Here is an 18,681-nt window from a genome sequence, read left to right as displayed (position 1 = left end):
TTTATTATTTCTTTTTCTTTCTGGCAAGACTACAATTTCATCCGACCAACAAGTTATAACTCAAATAACATAATTTTTTCATATTCACCAAAGAGGTCACGGATTTGAGCCTCCTTATCTTTGATAAAAAAAAAAAACTACAATTTCATCCATCACCAGCGGTTAGCCCCCCTAAATTATAAACCATAAATCCTTAAATCCTTAAGTATAAATTTTAAACTCTAAATGGTTGTACTTTATTTTACTTCTAAATATGTTTTACTTGAATTTAAGATGCTTTTGTTGTTGTTAGTTTTGGAGATTTCTTTTTAACCGTTCAATTTTAAGTGAAACATATTTTATTGCTAGGATATTAGTTGAAAAGAGTTGAGCTCCAGTGGAAATTAAAAACTAACTAGAGGAGAGCGTAGTCGGAAAAAAATATACAAATGTTATATTGTAAAAGATGGAACGTCTAAAACAGTTGCTAAATTAGTGTACTATGCACACACAGCATTCCGTTTGCAGTTGTGAAATACTTGCACTTTTCCAGGGACTATTCACACTTGTACAGTATAGTCAAGAGTAGATCATAGCTTTTCGCCTTTTCCATGATGATCAAACACTATTGTATTATTTATAGAGAGGAAAAGTAACAAGCACTGATAAAAGTGAGAAGAAAAGGCAAGGCTCATGATTGGAAAAATTGAAGATGAAGACTAGTACATTGAAAGTATGTAATGAAAAGCATATATATGTACTGTATATTAAAGTGGTGTGTGAATGGCAAAAAAAGAACAAGAGAAAGGGAGAATGAAGGAATGAGTTTGTTATGTGCCGTATTTGGAGGCAGATGCTAGTGCTACAGCCTGCGCCCACACTTTGAGCCTTGCCTTCACTTCTCGTGGATCATCACCGGGGCTAGAGATGCGCCAATTGGCTATGGGGGAGTTGGCACCGCTGCTGCTGGTATCGAGTGAAGGAGGAAGTTCCAACTCGAAGCCAAGTTCCCTGCAAGCCTTGACTTCTTCCAAACCCATACACAGTGTCTTGTTGCCACCCTTGGGCCTGGTTATGAGAACCACCCCGTCACGATCACCAGGCCCATTGTCACTTGCATACTCCTTCTCCTTCTTGTTTTTCCTTCTTCTTACTGCTGGAGGCGTATTTGGCAGAGAACAACAGCAGCTGCTACCAAGTGATGATGGAAAGTCTTCTTTTTCAGAGGCAGAGGATAGTAATAATCCTTCTTCTTCTCCTGAGAGTTCTCCATCTGCCTCGTCCCCGTCGTCTTCGTCGTCTTCTATGGACAAGCGTGACATCATCATGGCATCATCATCCAACCCGCACATGGAGCTGCTGGTGGTACAAACGGACAGCCTCGACAAGTTGTGAGGGTGTTGATAGAATAATCCGCCATCGTCGTCGTCCTCCTCCTCCAGGTCTTGCAACCAAGAGTGACATGTAGACATGATGAGTGAGTGAGAGAAGTGAAGTGTGTGTGTGTGTGTGTGGCTCAGAAAGAAAGAAAGAAAGAAAGGTTGTTATTATGGTGCAGTAAAGCTAAGTATAGCGTGCTTTGAATAATAGTGAGAGAGAGAGCGTAGAGAATCAGGTTGGATGGAGCACCCTATTTATGCTTTTACCTCCTTCATTCTCCATCACCGGCCCCTTTTCCTTTATTACTTTCTTTTCTCTTTTTATTTTTTATTTTGTTGGTCACACATCGCAATTCATATGGTTACTATTATAAAATAATAATACTATCATCATCTTAGTTTCGGGATTAGTTACAGTTACAACCTCTGTGGTTTATCTCTAAACTCATTCCAAATTTCCAATTTATCTATCAACAGTTGATCACACATCCCCCCCTACGTAATTGTATATGAATAAATTAAGCAAATATTTATACATTTTCACACGCGCAGTGTACGCGGAATTCAGTCAAAATTAAAATAAAAATGTTATTTATATTAAAATTAGTCACTATTTAAAATCAGTTATCAATATATTTATATATAAATATATATATATAATTTAATTTATTTTATTTATATATTTATATTTTAACATATATTTTATATTAATGACTAATTTTAATGTACATATAGTATTACTCTTATTAAAATATAGCAGTACCTATATAGTTTGCTATTATATTTTAAGATGATGCAATATCAACACGGAATTAAAATATATGACAAGTAATGGATTTTTTTATTTATAAAATAAAAAAATATTTATTTTCTCCAAAACCAGTGTTAAGCTTTATTTTCGAAAATACGATTTTTTTTTTTTATTAACAGCAAGTTTGCCGTCCCCCGACGAACTCTATATAAATTATAGAGTTCGCCGCACCTCCGGCGAACTCTATGATAAAATCGGAGATAAAAGCAGCCCTATTAGAGATCAAGCAACCACAACTTCTCTAATTAATTTCTTCCTCACTAACACGTTATCCCTACGATGTCAAGAAATCCATTGTTATCCATTCATTACGATGGTGAAATAGTGTATGATGAAGAAGGTTCAATTGTATTTAGATCGGGGCAGCCGATAATTACGTTTATAACACCGGAGGTTAACAGTTTAACAGCTTTAAAGAATTTGATATTGCATGCCCTCGGACAACAGGAATCTAAAAGGGTGAAAAAGGTTTACTACAGATATCCGACCGAGTTAGATGGAAATTTGTTTTATAAAAGGTATATTATAATTGTGTTGTCTTTGTCTCTGTTAGTAGTATCAGACCATCGTTGTGAGCGATATTTCTATTGTTTTGAATTAGGTATCGATTGCGCGACGACGAGGATGTACGGCTTATAAGGTTGTGGCACAACCGATGGACCAATATTCATCTGTTGGAGTTATACGTGTTTCTTGTTGACTTTGGTGGCCGAGGATCATCTGCAGATACTGTCGACGATAGTCCGATGAATGGCGTTGTTAGACGGACTATCAGAAGGACGATGGTAGATCTAAATATGTCACCTGAGGGTAGTCAGGAAGGGTCTAATGTTGAAGTTCGTAACATTAACTTAATGGATGACGGTCTTGAAAGTCATGACGGTTCTGCTATCAGAGATCCGATGATGGAGCAGTATGAAGTCAACCCCGATGATGGAGACGATGCTGATGAAGAACCACCCGAAATCCCTGATGATGGTGACGAGGAAGAGTAGATGAACTACTACGGTGACACACAGATTGCTCTTACACAGCTTGCCATTTCTCAACCATATGACCGGCCGGATCATTTCACTAGGTTGAATCTTGATGCAATGACTTCGGATTGGTCGTTTACCCAAGGAGGTCCTAAAGAAGACCTAAGCAATGAGTTTGAGGTTGGATAACATTTTGGGAACAAGGAAGAAGTCATGTTGGTAGTGAAGCAGTACAGCATCTGGAGGGCTGTGGAGTACAAAATAATAGAAAGTGACCATTGGAGGTACAATGCAAGATGTATCCAGTTCAGACCCAGTTGTAATTGGAGCATACTTATATCATATCGCCGAAAGCAAGAAAGGTGGGAGGTTAGGAGATACACTGATCCTCATACTTGCATGCAAACTTCGATGGGGCAAGATCATCGTAGGTTGGATTTGAAAGTGATTGCACAACACATTTTCACGATGGTCAAGGCCGATCCAACAATCAGCATCAGGGTTCTACAAAGACGTGTGGAAAATCACTTTGGTTTCAAGGCGTCGTACAGAAAGGTTTGGCTTGCAAAACAGAGAGTCATCGCTAGAATATATGGCGATTGGGAGGAGTCATACAACGAGCTTCCTCGTTGGTTATTCGCTATGCAGATGTACTTTCCAGGTAAGATTTATTTCCAGTTTATTTATTCGCCATTAAATAATTCAACCACGTACAAAAAGGCGACTAACATATGTCCATTTAGGTACTTGGGTGCAACTAGTGACATAGCCGTGGCCTGCCTCGACAGACACTGTGATGTTTCATCGGGTCTTTTGGACGTTTCCACTGTGTGTTGAGGCCTTCAAGCATTGCAAGCCACTTATCTCTATTGATGGCACCCACCTATATGGGAAATACGGTGGAACTTTGCTGATGGCCATAGCGCAAAACAGCAATGCAAACATCCTGCCCATTGCATTCGCAGTTGTTGAGGGTGAGACAAAGGAGGCGTGGTCGTTCTTTCTTTCGTACTTACGGGAGCATGTTACACCACAACCAGGAGTGTTAGTGATTTCAGATAGACACAAGTCCATTGATGGAGCACTGAATGCTGAAGGGAGTTTATGAAAACCGCCTCATGCCTTCCAAGCGTTTTGTACAAGACACATTGCAGCCAACTTCATGACCCACTTTAGGAACAAAGAATTAAAGAAGGTTCTTATTAATGCAGCCTACTCGAAGTCGCATCGTGAGTTCGCTCATTATTATGGCCGTCTGAGGGGCGAAAACGTAGCTATTACAAACTAGTTTGAAGAAATGCCACGGTCACAGTGGGCACAGCATGCTGATGAGGGACGTCGATTTGGTCACATGACGACCAATATCTCTGAGTGCATTAATGCTATCATGAAGGGTTCCCGGAATTTGCCAATTACGGCTCTTATTAAGTCAAGTTATTTTCGTCTGGGTGAACTTTTTGCAAGGAAGGGCTCCGAGGCACTGGCACAACTTCAGGTCAGTGCTGAATTCTCACAGACATTGATGAAGGCCATAGAATCCAACTCGAAGCACGTGAACACGATGAATGTTTACCAGTTTGATCGGTCCAGGTCAAACTTCACGGTTGAAGAGTTAACGGCAGTTTCGGGATCCAGACAACAGAATTATCAAGTACTGCTTGATGAGGGCAAGTGTGACTGTGGGTATTTTCAGGCTCTTCATATTTCTTGTCGTCACGTTCTTGCAGCTTGCTCTCATGCTAGGCTTGATTGGAAGCGGTTTGTGCATCCTGTGTACCGCATGGAGTCGATCTTCAATGTTTACAGATCAGAGTTTCGGCCCATAGGACACGAGGATGACTAGCCATCGTACGACGGTCCCCAAATCCATCCCAACGCTCGGATGATGAGAGCGAAGAGAGGTCGGCCCGTGAGCTCCAGGATTCATAACAACATGGCTAACGTAGAGCATAATGGGGAGAAGCGGTGCAGATTATGTCGCCAAATCGGACACACGCGGAGGACTTGCACCGCTCTTGGTGATGGAGGAGCATCTTCTAGTCGATGATAGCTGTAGTTGTTTTAAATAAATTAATGTATCCATGAACTATAACATTGTATGTCGTGAACTATTATGTCATAAAGTTATAAGTCATTACAAAAGTTGTCAATGGCCCGAGCATCCCACATCTCATGCCAGCCACCAAGCAAATGCGAGAACCACTCGCCACGATCGAATCTCCCATCAAGCCTGTGCAACTCGTCAATGTTCAGTGGCCTAGTGGGAATGTGCTGCAGGCCACCGAACTGACGAACTACCCGGTCCACCTGATGCCACTCGACGATAGCGAAGCACAGCAGTGGACATACAACCGCTGCCAAGGCATCCGCCTCTACTATCGCCGGTGGAACAAGCCCAACCAGCTGCGGATCCGCATATGGAGTCCACTCAACCTGTTCACAGAACACAGATGCATGACGAAATTCAGATAATCATATGTAATACCATCAACAGTTAACTAAACATTAATTTCTTAAAATTAAACATTAATAACTTGCATTCAGCATCCCAATCCCGTTCAGTGTCTATCTGTACTGCCTCAGCCTGCTCTCGCCGGTGGCATTGTTCGGCCGATACTGAACCCACCTACACAACAAACAACCATAATATTTTAGCCTTTATTATTAATAAACAACTTAATAATGAGTTGAATAAATTTGGTAAGTGTTTATAATACCTCTCAACCAGGGGAAACCAACGAGCATCAAACCCATCGGGTCGTACTAACGGAATACGGTGGTAGGCCCAAGAAAGCATCAAGCTGACGCATCCTCCCCAGTTGCGTTGCCTAGGGGTGTTCGCGGTGCGGTTTGGTTCGGTTTTAAAGGAAAAAGTCATCCGATCCGAACATTTAATTTATATGCGGTGCGGTTTGGATTGGATGAACTTTTTTTAAAAATCCGATCCGATCCGATCCGATTACAAGCGGTTTGGATCGGTTTGGATTTGCGGTTTTTTAAATAAAAAAATTAAATACATATAACAAGTCTTAACATCAAATTTTAAATAATCAACAATGACATAACAAGTCTTAATATATCTTAAAAAACTAACGATAACATAACAATAGAAATAAAATTATAGGTTAGTTAAAATAAATAAATAAATAATATTTTAAACATAAAATATTTATTAAATAATAATAATACATGAATAATAGAAAAATGTATAACAAATTGAACATGTTATAAATATAATTGTAAATATAATAATAAAATAATAATATTATAGTACATTGTGCGGTTTGGATTGGATTGGATCGGTTATGAAAAGTAGATCCGAAATCCGATCCAATCCAGCAGTTTGCAAAAAATAGAATCCAATCAAATCCGAATTAGTGCGATTTTAATCAGTTTTCGGTTTGAATTGGATTGAATGAGCGGTTTAATTTGGATCGGTTTGGATTTGAACACCCCTAGCGTTGCCCATGCTCTGTGGCCCGGCACATCTACCGGTACAGCCATGCCAGCACAGCTGAACCCCACGAAAACTGGCCACATGCAAGGTCCTCCAACAGGGAAAGCCACCCGATATGCACCCGAGAGTCAGATGCATCGGGGAAGAGGATACCGCCTATCAACTGCATGATGTATCCTCTCGCATACCTCATCAGCCGCTCCTCTGTGGCATCCTGCTCTAGCTCTCCACAAACTGTGTTGTGGAACCAAGTGAGTTTGACAGTCCACTTCGTCTGTGACTGTCTGTCCTCTGGACCAGGAACAACACCCAGTATCTGCTCACATAACTCCTCAATGGTCTGGCCTTGGTGGTGCTGCTCCTACCCACCTATACATCCACTCACAGGATCACCATCAATCCTGAGTCCCAACTGATATGCCACGTTCTGCAGGGTGATAGTCATCTCCCCGCACGGTAAATGAAATGTATGGGACTCAGAGCGCCACCTCTCTATCAACGCCGAGGCAAGCGACCAATCATGCTCGAACTCGACCATGTATACGACGTACTCAAACCCGGCTCGTCTCAGATATGGCCTAATCTACTCCGGCAGTCGTGTCATCAAGTTCCGTCTGGTGCGCAAGATCCGAGGCGCCTACCAAACAGAAAAAAAATTTAATAAAAAGGGTAACCATGAATAAATACAATAGCAAGTTCAATTTTTCTTCAATACAATAAAATAAAAAATAAAGGTTAAAAAATCATACCACTCGATCAAGCCTCTCAGCAATGTGCTCAACCTGATCCAATCTATACATCTCATGCTCATAACCCAATAATTGCTGCTCCATCGAAACACAACCTAGTAAAATGAAATCACATTCTAGATTATTAAAAAATAAACTAATAGAAAAATGGCTTATAAACCTACTAATTCTAAGCTTATCCTATTCAACTGACGTTGTCATGTAAGTAATTAATTTATAACTAACTCAACCCTATATTTTATTGCTCACGTCATTACCTTCTAATTCACAACGCAATGTTATACCTCTAACTAAATTATCTAATAACATACTTTCTTATATTCTTTAATATGTTGATAAGGAGCCACTATACTAAAAAATGGTGACATAAAATATCATACCTAACATAACAACACTAAAAAGTACGTCTAACTAACTAACATGTAAATAATAAATCTGTTATTCTAACTAACAAACAATTTATACCTAACAAATTTATCTAACATGTAAACAGTAAAACAAGTTAACATAAAAAAATAGACTATTATTTACTAACCTGGAACTGAGAGAATCGTCCACACTAAACTTTACGGATGTCGAAATGGCAGAAACAAGTAACAGAGAAAATTTGAAGAAGAGAAAAGAGGAAGAAAGCGACAAGACACAATAGTCCCACCATTATATATAGTCTGCCGAACTCATCATAGAGTTCGCCGGGGATACGGCGAACTCTATAAAAATTATAGAGTTTTCCAAGGACGGCGAACTTGCTGTTAATCCAAAAAAAAAATCGTATTTTTGAAAATAAAACTGGAAACTGATTTTAGAGGAAATAAATATTTTTTTTATTTTATAAATGAAAAAAATCCAACAAGTAATACACTGTAAAATTCTAAAGTTTATGTATATATGCATTCATGGGACAAAAGTACAGCCTTTTTCCTTTTCTTTTCTTTCTGGGAGATTGATCATATACATTTAATTCTACTGTAACCTTAAGAAATTAAAACTACTGTTAAACATATTAACGATAATGTTAAAGAAATAACAAGAAAAAGTCAAATTTTATTTTATTTAATATTCATTAGTTATTGAAATTATAATAATTAATAAATATTAAATAAAATAAATTTTAATTATTTTTTATTAATTTATTTTAATTACTAAATATTTCTGACATATTAAATCCTAACAAGATGATGATATTTTGATCTCTATGTAAATATGTTGTAAAAATTTACTTTCTTCTGCTAAATGCATTGATTTCTCTGATATTAAATTAGTTCAAATAAATACCAGGGCTTAATAATGATACATATACACTGAAAATTGAAATCTACCGATATAAAAAGAATAAAAAATTAAATGACGAACAAGTAAATAACTATAATAATCACCGAGTTAGTTATTTAAATAAAATATATTTTAAAATATAAAATATATGTTAAATATGTGTAAATGATTTTATATATAAATATATAAAAATTTATTTGTTCATTAATTTTTTATATATAGCGTTTTACAAGTTTAATATAATTTTGCAAAAATTATAAAAAATAATAAAAAGAATGTAAAATTCACGAAAAAAGTTTGGCGAGTCTTTAATAATTTATCGGTAAAAATTTATATACAATTATATTTATATAAAATTAATAGCTAAAAATTATCGAATAATTTAAAATATTTGACTAAATTAACATTTAATAATTATTAACTATTAATTTTATATAAGGTAATTACACGTAATTTTTTTATTAATTTATATTTTTGTCTATAATTTTTAACGAAGCAACATTTTATGATTTTGGAATTATATAACCTTGGTATCCACAAAAAGGATAAGACTTGAAAGTTATTATTATGAGAGACGGTATGAGTATGACTGTTTGGTTTATGATCAGAACAGTAACACACTCCATTCTTGCCCTCTCTCTACCTTACCCTTTTCCACGGGTTTCGTTTATTTATTTTTTATTATTTAACCATTACCATAAGATTGAGAATACTCTCCACGTGCAACTTTGCTGATGGAACTTTGCTCTTTTTCCTGTTTCCTACCACAACAGATAAATAGCCTATTTCAATTTTAAAGACACCTGTCCGCGTTTTATTACGCTTTTCCTTTCACATTTTTCATTGAATTTATCTTATTATATGTGCATGAATATGACCCCGATTCAGTGGCTTCTAAATCGGACAAACAGCAACAACAAAACAAGGATATCACATTATTTTTTTTATTAAAGTTATGCAATTTTATTATTGAAAATTGGTCTAATTTAAACTACAAACAGAATTATAATAAAGAGAATAGAAAATTTTAATTTTAATAAAATGACTTAAGTATAAAAAAACTAAAAAGATAAAATAAAAACTCAAGAGTCTCATCTTCTCTTACGCATCTTTCTTCTGGCCATCTCTACTATAGTTTTTGAAAGGGTGATTTTAAGTTCAAATACTCAGGCATTTTTTGTTAATCGGATTTGTCATAAGAAGTTTATTGTTAGTGCTATTTTTTTATTCAATTTTTTTTCCATTCTCAATTCTTTTTTCAACTGAATCCACCACTTCCATGATTCTCGAACTTAAATCTGCCATAATAGATTTAAACATTTTTAAACTTCAGGCCCATCTAGACACTCCCAAAAACTGATATCACATATATATATATATATATAGCTTCACCTCAAAATTAAACCAACAAAAAGAAAATTGTATGTTGATCTTAATTTTTTTTATGATAAATTAATTAATCCGATTTAATTGATGATACATATCCATTCATAACGAAGTTAAAGCTTAAAAGAGAAGAGGCAGAGGTAGTTAATTAGTAGATTGTTAGAAGCTTCTTAGATGAAGTATTATGAACCACGTGGCTATTAAGAGGGGGATCCAACGCTTAATAATTATTGTAATTCATTCATTTGATTGCGAGAGTGGGACCCTTCCATTCACTCTTGCAGGCCACTGGCCCCTCATATTTAGAGTAAACACCCAATCCGGTCCCTGTCCAATTTTCATAAGGACAAAGCGATCCCTGTCCAAAAAAAAGGTCCGTCCCGGCCCCTGTCTTTGCATTCCGTGAGACATAGCGGTCCTTCTGTGCCTTCCGGCGTTGAAAACAACCGGAATAAGCATACGTGTCACTTAACGGTGATGAGCTGGCTGCCAAGTGTCCTTGAAGTGCCAAGCTGTCAATTTAAAAATGGACAGGGGTCGATCTGTCCCTTTCTCCCAAATAAAAACGCTGTCGTTTTAGGTGGGGGATTGAAATAGTGCGTAGAGTACATGCCTTGGGTTTCCATTTAACCCTTCTTCCCTTTCTCCTAATTACAGAAAACCCACAATCTTTTCATGTTCCCTCTGAAGACTCTCTGAAGACGACAAAACGACAACGCTCTACCTGGCTGTGGAGCTGAGTAAGACGCTGACAGTGTTGCTGACAACGCTCCAAGTGAAGCTTCAGACGGCACTACTAACGGACTCTCTGACGACGTTGACAGAATTTTCTTGTGCAAGTCTTCAAGGTAAGTAACATTATTCAAATAAAATATTAGTTACATTGTGTATTGTTTAATTAGTTTTGGGTTTGTGAGTGTTTGCATTTTTTGTTTTCTGGCTTGGTGTTGCCTAACAAAGATAGAGTTTGGTTAGGGCTCAATGTTGCTAATTTTGGGAAATTTTGCCATCAAGAGAGATAGATGTTTTCCCTTCCTGCAATGGAATTCATATAGAAAATAGGGTTCAATGGAATTCATATACAGTTTGCAAGTGAATTCAAAATGCATCAATTTACTTGTATTAAAATCACAAACTCTATATATAATAACAAATCTGACAAATATATTATCTTTATTCAAATTTTAATATTATATATATATATATATATATAAACATTGTTATGATTAGTGTTTATAAAAGAGTTCACAGCAATTTTCTTTTAAAGTTCAAGGCAAATATATACATTAGAAAATGTTTATGTACTCTATTAAAATTTGATTTTTTCGTGAAACAAGAAACCAGTAAATGTATACCTACATACTTTGACTATATTACATCATGCATAGTAGTGATGTTGAAATTTTTTTCTTGTGTCTCCATATATGTAATACTTCATTAGAATATATACCTACTTTAACTACATGTACTCAATTAAAATATATATGTACTCAATTAAAATCACAATTATTTATATAGAGATTGTAATATAAAATATCATTTATTTTGTTTGTCTCAGATGGATGATTTTATGGTTGTTCCTGTATTTTATCATGGAGGAAGTTTCAAGAGAAATTCAGAGGGGGTATTATGTTATGTCAATGGAAAAGTACATAAATATCCACCTATGGATTTAGACTATATTAACTTTTTTGATCTAGAAATTTTATTTAAGGAGTTAGGGTATACAACATATAAGGAGATGTATTGGTTTGACAACACTGCTGATGACATGGAAACTGGGCTACATGTTATTAAAGGTGATGCTGAGATAAACGAACTGAGGAATGCTCAGAAGAGAAATAAGGGCAACAGTGAATTTTATCTTTACTTTGATCACCCGATAGATGTCCCTGAAGTTGTTGATGATGGTGTGGAGCGTGATAATGTTGTGCTGAATGAATCATCATCATCTTCAGATGATGGATACGAGACCACAGAAGATGAGCCTTATAAGCCTCCTCCTTCTGGTTTTGAGGATACAGACAGCAGTGATGAGAGTTTGGAAAAGGAAAAAAATATTCAGAAGAAGAAGAAGAGACTTTCACCTAAAAAGAAAGCTAGACATGGCCCAAAAGTTCAAGATAAGACTGGCCCAAATGTGGAGGTTGGGGCTGGTTCAGGTGGAAAGGATAGTATGGACACAGCTAAGAAAAATTCTGTCCAAAAAAGGCCTTCTAAGAAGTATAAAGGCACTAGAAGAAAGCATATTCTGAGAGATGAAAGGTATAATGGAAAGCTATCTGGGCTGGAGATAGTAAGAGAGTTCTTTTTGAAGTGCACTGCCGAAATCACAAGGTTGGGGTTAATCTTGAAGAAAGAACATGCACATGCAACCTATGGCAGCTAACTGGTAAACTTGTTTTGAATACTATTTTGTACTTGTAAAATTGTATATTTGTTACAGAGGATTGATTGCATGTGGTAAATTGAATTCATGTCTATAGGTATGCCTTGTAGACATGCAGTGGCAGCCATGTCTAAGATGGGCCTTAGGCCTGAAAATTTTGTGCATAAGTGGCTGACAATGGAAGCAGTAAGAGCTACATACTCACATTGCATCAAACCGGTTAATAGTGAAGAGTACTGGGTACAATCGGATGCTGCTAAGACTCTTCCTCCTCCAATCAAAAGAGCTGCTCATAGGCCAAAGATGAAGAGAAGATCAGACCCGGTTGAGAAAGAGATGAATCCAAACAAATGTAGAAAAACCTTTCAGGTCACTTGCTCTAAGTGTGGTAAGCTAGGACACTACTACAAGACTTGTACCAATGCACCTCAAGACCCGAATTGGAAACCTATGACAAAGAAAGAGAGAAGGGCAAAAAAAGTGCCTTTGCAATTTGTAGAGTCAAGCCAAGCTAACACTCAGCAGGTATAATCCAACAAGTGATGACTCACTTTCAAAATATATTTAATATGCTAACTGTCTTATATATATATATATATATAGTTAAGGAATTAAGTGTACTAATTAGTTGAGCCTTCTTGTGTTCCAATCTTGTGATTTGATGATTAAACAGGTTCAGCAAACAGGACAGAACAAGTCAACTGCCAATGCTGAGAAAACTACATTAGATGCTGCTGTGAGTTTATGCTAATTTAGGGTCTTTATTTGGCATAACATTAATTTATTTGTTATCCTAACAGTTACCATTTATGATAGGCTAAGGCAAAAAAGAACAAAAAGAAGTTTCCCAAAACATCTGCAACAGGACAATCAGTGAACCATGGTCAAGGGGAGGAAATTAATGTCTCCCAATCTGCACCCCAAGCAGATGAGGTAAAACATGGTCCTAAGTTAAAATTAGTAATCTCTATTTAATTTAATTATGACCTTTGCTATGATCTTCTCTGAGGATAGCCTGCAACAAAATTCAACACCAACTCTGCACCATGCTTTAGGGAGAAGCAACCAATTGTGAGACCCACTGCTCCAACGAACCAAGGTGTATCAACAGGAGTATCAGCTGAGACCATGGCTGCAGCAACATCAGGAACTGCATCAAGACTTTTTAAGTTCATCCCCACTCCAGGGATTAGGCCTCCTGACAAGAATTGAGTAGTTGATATAGTTTAAAAGTTTGAAACTAGGAAGAATAGATAATTTGGACAATAACTTGCGGACACTGTGTTTATTTTGGTTATCAGATTACTTGCTACGACAACTATGTTGATTAGGGACCTTGTGTTGCCCTTGCTTTTGTTATTATGTAATTAGATGCTAAGACATGCAACCAGTGATATAGTTGGTTGAATACTCTTTTGGATAACTATATTATTAAGGGCTGTTATGATTATTCCCTTATTCTATTATTATGTTTTCATGTCTTAAGTTTCAATTTTCAACAGATGGCTTCTTACTTTGTTCAACAAATTCATAATTTCTTATTTTATTACAAAATCATGTATACTACTGCAGTCTTTAAAATTGAATAAATGAACATATAAAAACAAAACGAGCTTAATTATATTTATATTCATTCATCAAAAGTGATCAATAGCAACAAATGCCATACCCTAACCAACTTAACAACCAAGATCACCATGTTTCACAGTACTCCAGAAGCAACATTTGATCTCTCTAAACTACACCACTAAACAGGTTTCTAACTACAATTCCAGCAACAAATGCCAACATAACACATCCAACACTACTGCATCTAATTTGACTAAAATTCAATCTAGCTTTCTTCAAATCAATTTCTAAGCCAACCAATCTTTCCTCTAGCTCCCTAACTTTGTTATCATCTGCAGAAAAATGATCTTCTTTATGATTCTGATTCAGCTTCAAACCTCCGAACAAAAGAGTCTTCGTAGCATCCTCATTGAATGATGCAACATAATCATCAAGCCAATAAAAGTATTTGCAATGAGGTGTTGGAGTCTACAAAATAATATTCTTTATTATGAATCTATTGAAAAACAGAATGAACATAATTTTAATTCTTGATAAACCTACCTTGAAGTATGACCATCAATGAGAAACAAAGTGAACAAAATTTTAATTGTTAATAAACCTACCTTGAAATATGGGCATCGAAAGAATAGTCTGTTTGGGTTCATATCGGTTCCAGACATGAACAAAATTGCATAAATTCCACAATTACACTCTGGGGCAACCCACTTCTTCTTCCACCTTGATCCCACACTCCCAGTAACCTTCAAACTCCAACTTGATTCGTTTTCATCTCTCCCACTTCGCCGATTTGATGTCGACCCACGTTCTTCACTATGAACCATGCTGTTCTAGGGTTTACAGTCAAACATAGTGATACATTTCCAGAGTATATAGTGAAGCAGCGCAGTATTTGAACCTCCCATCCCACACAAAACGACAGCGTTTTTATTTGGGAGAAAGGGACACATCGACCCCTGTCCATTTTTAAATTGACAGCTTGGCACTTCAAGGACACTTGGCAGCCAGCTCATCACCGTTAAGTGACACGTATGCTTATTCCGGTTGTTTTCAACGCCAGAAGGCACAGAAGGACCGCTATGTCTCACGGAATGCAAAGACAGGGGCCGGGACGTACCTTTATTTTGGACAGGGATCGCTTTGTCCTTATGAATATTGGACAGGGACCGGATTGGGTGTTTACTCCTCATATTTATATTCTTCATTTTCTAGGTTTTGGTTTTCATCAGCCACCCACTTCTTTTTCTTTTCTTTTTTTTTTTCCTTTTTTTTCTCTTTTAAATATAAATAATTGTCATCATGTCAACAATGTAACGGCTTGAAATTGAGATTTAAGCCTTCGTTTTATTCTTCTCTACCACTTAATTATAAGGAGAAATTGACAAATGTTAATACATTTAGGAAAAAAGTGGTATTTTTTAAGAGTGAATACTCTATTCGATCTCTAATAATTATTTTGAAAAGATTACAAAGTTTCCAAAAAAAATATTCAACTCGATTTCTGTTTTTTTAGGACTGGTTAGTCTCTGTACAAAAAAAAAAAAACATTGATACTTTTTGGCACATGAGCTAATTAGTCTCATAAAAATAAAGTTTAGAGATTGGGTTTGGTTTTTTTTTTTTTGTTAAGGGCCTCATTGTCTTTCGAGATAATTGTCAAGAGTCGTTTAAGGTTTTTTTTTTCATTTTTTAAAAGTTAATTTATTATTAAAAATAAAAATAAAAATTTTAAATTTTTATTAAATTATATTCTAAATTTTAAATTTTAATTATTACTATAAAATATAATAAAAAGTTTTATTTAATTAACAAAAAATATAATACTCTTTACTTAATATAAAGCATTTAAGGATAAAGTAAAGAAATTACCCAGTATTTTGACAAAACTTATGAGTTTTTAAAATGAATTTTTTTGGTGGGATAAAGTTTAGAAATACTGGGAGGCTTACCGACCGTTGATTTAGTGATTAATGATGATTTGTTTTTAAGAAAGGGGGCCGGACGGTTGGTGTGGATAGGTTTCTGCCATTAGATTGTTTACACGTCATAAATTTATACACTTAAGTTTCATTTGATCCAATCTTATTTTGTGTTTAGTAAACATTTTTTAAATAGGATGAAAAGTCTCATCATTTCACTATCTTTGGACACAGCCATTGTGAAAACCTTTGGTAATCTCGCCATTTTTTGAGTTTGTCATTTATTACAATGAAGTAATCAAGTAAAATTAAACTACTCATATTATAAATTAAGCATTTTCCACATTATGATTTGCTAGAAACATAGAGCCTCCAAAGGAACTAAAATGATCCAACATTTTAACTAGAGTGCTTGCTCATTCATTTTCTATTATATATTTCATTAAAATGATAATTATATATACAATTTGTGAACTAATCAAATTAATTACCAAGATGAACTAATTAATTAATTAACACGTGCTTTATTTGTCAAAATCACCGTTTGATGGGTCCGAGATATTGTGTGTGGCAACTAAGACGTGACATGCACAATGCAATGCAATACATTATTGAAGATCATTGATAACACTATCACACCAAATTTCATGGTCACTCACTCATCTTGTTTTACTTAGTCATTACATTTTCCCTTATAAGAAATAATGTTCACAGATTGCATAACAATAATATACAAGTACTGTGTAAATTTCTTATCAATATGAAATTCGTCTAGTAGTCTTTAATTTCTTTAGGGTTAGATCAATCAATTAAGAATAAAAAATTGTATAACAATTATTTTTAGCACATGCTTTTTTAAAATGATATAACACAAGATTAATTTTTCTTTTCTTTATATTAATTAAAGAGAATTATATTAATTAGACGAGTGCAGAAAAAAAGTTAACGAGGAGCATCACTCTACATTATGTTTGCATACATGCATGATATTATTGGAATAAATTATTTTATAATCTAAATTATTCATATTAAATCACCAAAAATTATATATATTATAATGCAAAAATATACCTTTACTCATATAAAATAAAAATTAATAGAAGAGTTGTCTCAGTCTTCCTCAACAAAAACTTCTTCTATATCCTTATTAGGGTGGTTGAATTATAACTTATTTGATGGGAAAGAATTGTTGAGGCGACTTTAGTATATTGAGAACCGAGACCCTGTCACTATTTATATTTGAGCATGATATTTATTAAATTCTAAAATCCAAATAAAAATAGTATCTAAACCCCAAAAGATAATATCTGATTTTATTTTCATTTAATTCTAAATCAAATATAATTATAATTTATTCAATTTAGTATTTATAACAATAAATGAGATTAGCGTTATATAGGTCCTTTAATTTAAAATAACATAATTTATAATTATAATTAATTAATATATATATTGCCTACAAACAAATTAGAAAATTAAATAATTTTCTAACATGATAAAGTTTAAATTTTATAAAATAAAAAATATTTAATTATTCTGTTGGTCCCTATAGTTTTGTGAAATTTTTAATTAGGTCCCTATATTTTTTTTCCTTTTAATTGAGTCCTTGCATTATATTTTTTTTAATTGGGTCCCTATATTTTTTTCCTTTTATTTAGGTCTCTATACCAATTTTTTTTAGTTGGGTCCCTATAAAATTAAGCTAATTATTACTAAGAGGGACTTAATTGAAAAAAAAAATTAGTGCAGAGACCCAATTAAAAAGAAAAAAAGTATAGGGACCTAATTGAAAATTTCACGAAACTATAGGGACCAACAGAGTAATTAAACCAATAAAAAACAATGGCAACTTGTTCAGTATTGAACTTGTAATATATAGCTGGAAAAAAGAAATAATATTCTTATTATAAATTAAAATTTCTGAAAATGATAAACATAAAGGAAAATTGTGGTTTAAATTTAATATAATATAATGCAGAAATTATTTTTAATATGGAAATGAAGATGGTGTTTTGGTTGAATATTGATATTTGAAGTGTATTACAATATTGTGAAACTCATTCAACACGCCCCCACGTGTTGCACCACGCCTCCCACGTGTTGGTCAATACGCTGCCACGTGTCCAACACGCCCCCACGTGTTGGCCAGGATGCTGCCACGTGTCCACCACGTCCCCCACGTGCTGCACCACGCCTCCCACGTGTTGACTTTTCACCTACAAAATCCACCCATCTGTAATTACATCAAATAATTCAATTTCCCAAAAAAACACCAATATTTTTTCCATATAAAAAAAAATCAGCCAATATAATGCAGTGATAAAAAATATAGTTATGAAAATCTCTCACTCAACTCTATTATGCTACATACTATTGGAAATAGTTTTCACGCTTCATTTCATATCTTTGGTCCAAAATATCAAGGTAGGTGCCTAAAAGAATCTAAGTATTGTCACGTTTCACAATACACATGCATGTTTCTTTGCCTTTTGACTTTGATGTCTCTTATTTAATTTGGCAGTACGCATTTTCTTTTCAAGAAAATTATATCATCATCACTATGCTTCTTTCAATTATTCCTATATATATAGCAGCATGTAGCAACCGCGGGCGGATGAAAACACTCGAACTTTCAAAGCCATACACAGAAAACGACAATACTTTCCTTTAACCATGACATTTCATCACTCATTGTATAATACTTCCATTCATAACAATAATTATGTCACACTTTACTATTATTCTACACCATATATAATTATAATTATTATACATAACACCAAGAATTTGATAT

At 34.8% G+C, this 18,681-nt stretch overlaps 4 protein-coding genes across 4 annotated transcripts; 3 read left to right on the top strand and 1 right to left on the bottom strand.

Annotated features, from left to right (window-relative positions):
* Positions 1 to 593: 593 nt before the first annotated feature.
* On the bottom strand, positions 594 to 1,631 carry LOC107646012 (uncharacterized). The gene has a single exon (XM_016350188.3). It carries the CDS (start codon positions 1,449 to 1,451, stop codon positions 810 to 812), a length of 642 nt encoding a protein of 213 aa, XP_016205674.1. The 5' UTR covers positions 1,452 to 1,631; the 3' UTR covers positions 594 to 809.
* Positions 1,632 to 3,557: 1,926 nt separating this feature from the next.
* Positions 3,558 to 4,254, top strand: LOC148554617 (uncharacterized). The gene is made up of 2 exons (XM_088490408.1): positions 3,558 to 3,807; positions 3,935 to 4,254. The coding sequence occupies exons 1-2, from the start codon at positions 3,558 to 3,560 to the stop codon at positions 4,252 to 4,254; spliced, it is 570 nt and encodes a 189-aa protein (XP_088346534.1).
* A 189-nt stretch (positions 4,255 to 4,443) lies between these two features.
* On the top strand, positions 4,444 to 4,989 carry LOC148554616 (uncharacterized). The gene has a single exon (XM_088490407.1). It carries the CDS (start codon positions 4,444 to 4,446, stop codon positions 4,987 to 4,989), a length of 546 nt encoding a protein of 181 aa, XP_088346533.1.
* A 6,579-nt stretch (positions 4,990 to 11,568) lies between these two features.
* LOC148554615 (uncharacterized) lies at positions 11,569 to 12,399 on the top strand. Its single transcript, XM_088490406.1, has one exon. The coding sequence runs from the start codon at positions 11,569 to 11,571 to the stop codon at positions 12,397 to 12,399; it is 831 nt and encodes a 276-aa protein (XP_088346532.1).
* Positions 12,400 to 18,681: the final 6,282 nt, after the last annotated feature.

Source organism: Arachis ipaensis, chromosome B6 (genome assembly GCF_059453495.1).
Source record: "Arachis ipaensis isolate K30076 ecotype BB chromosome B6, ASM5945349v1, whole genome shotgun sequence".
Lineage (NCBI taxonomy): Eukaryota > Viridiplantae > Streptophyta > Magnoliopsida > Fabales > Fabaceae > Arachis > Arachis ipaensis.
The sequence above is the reverse complement of the archived record's forward strand: the minus strand, read 5'-3'. Positions and strand labels throughout refer to the sequence as shown.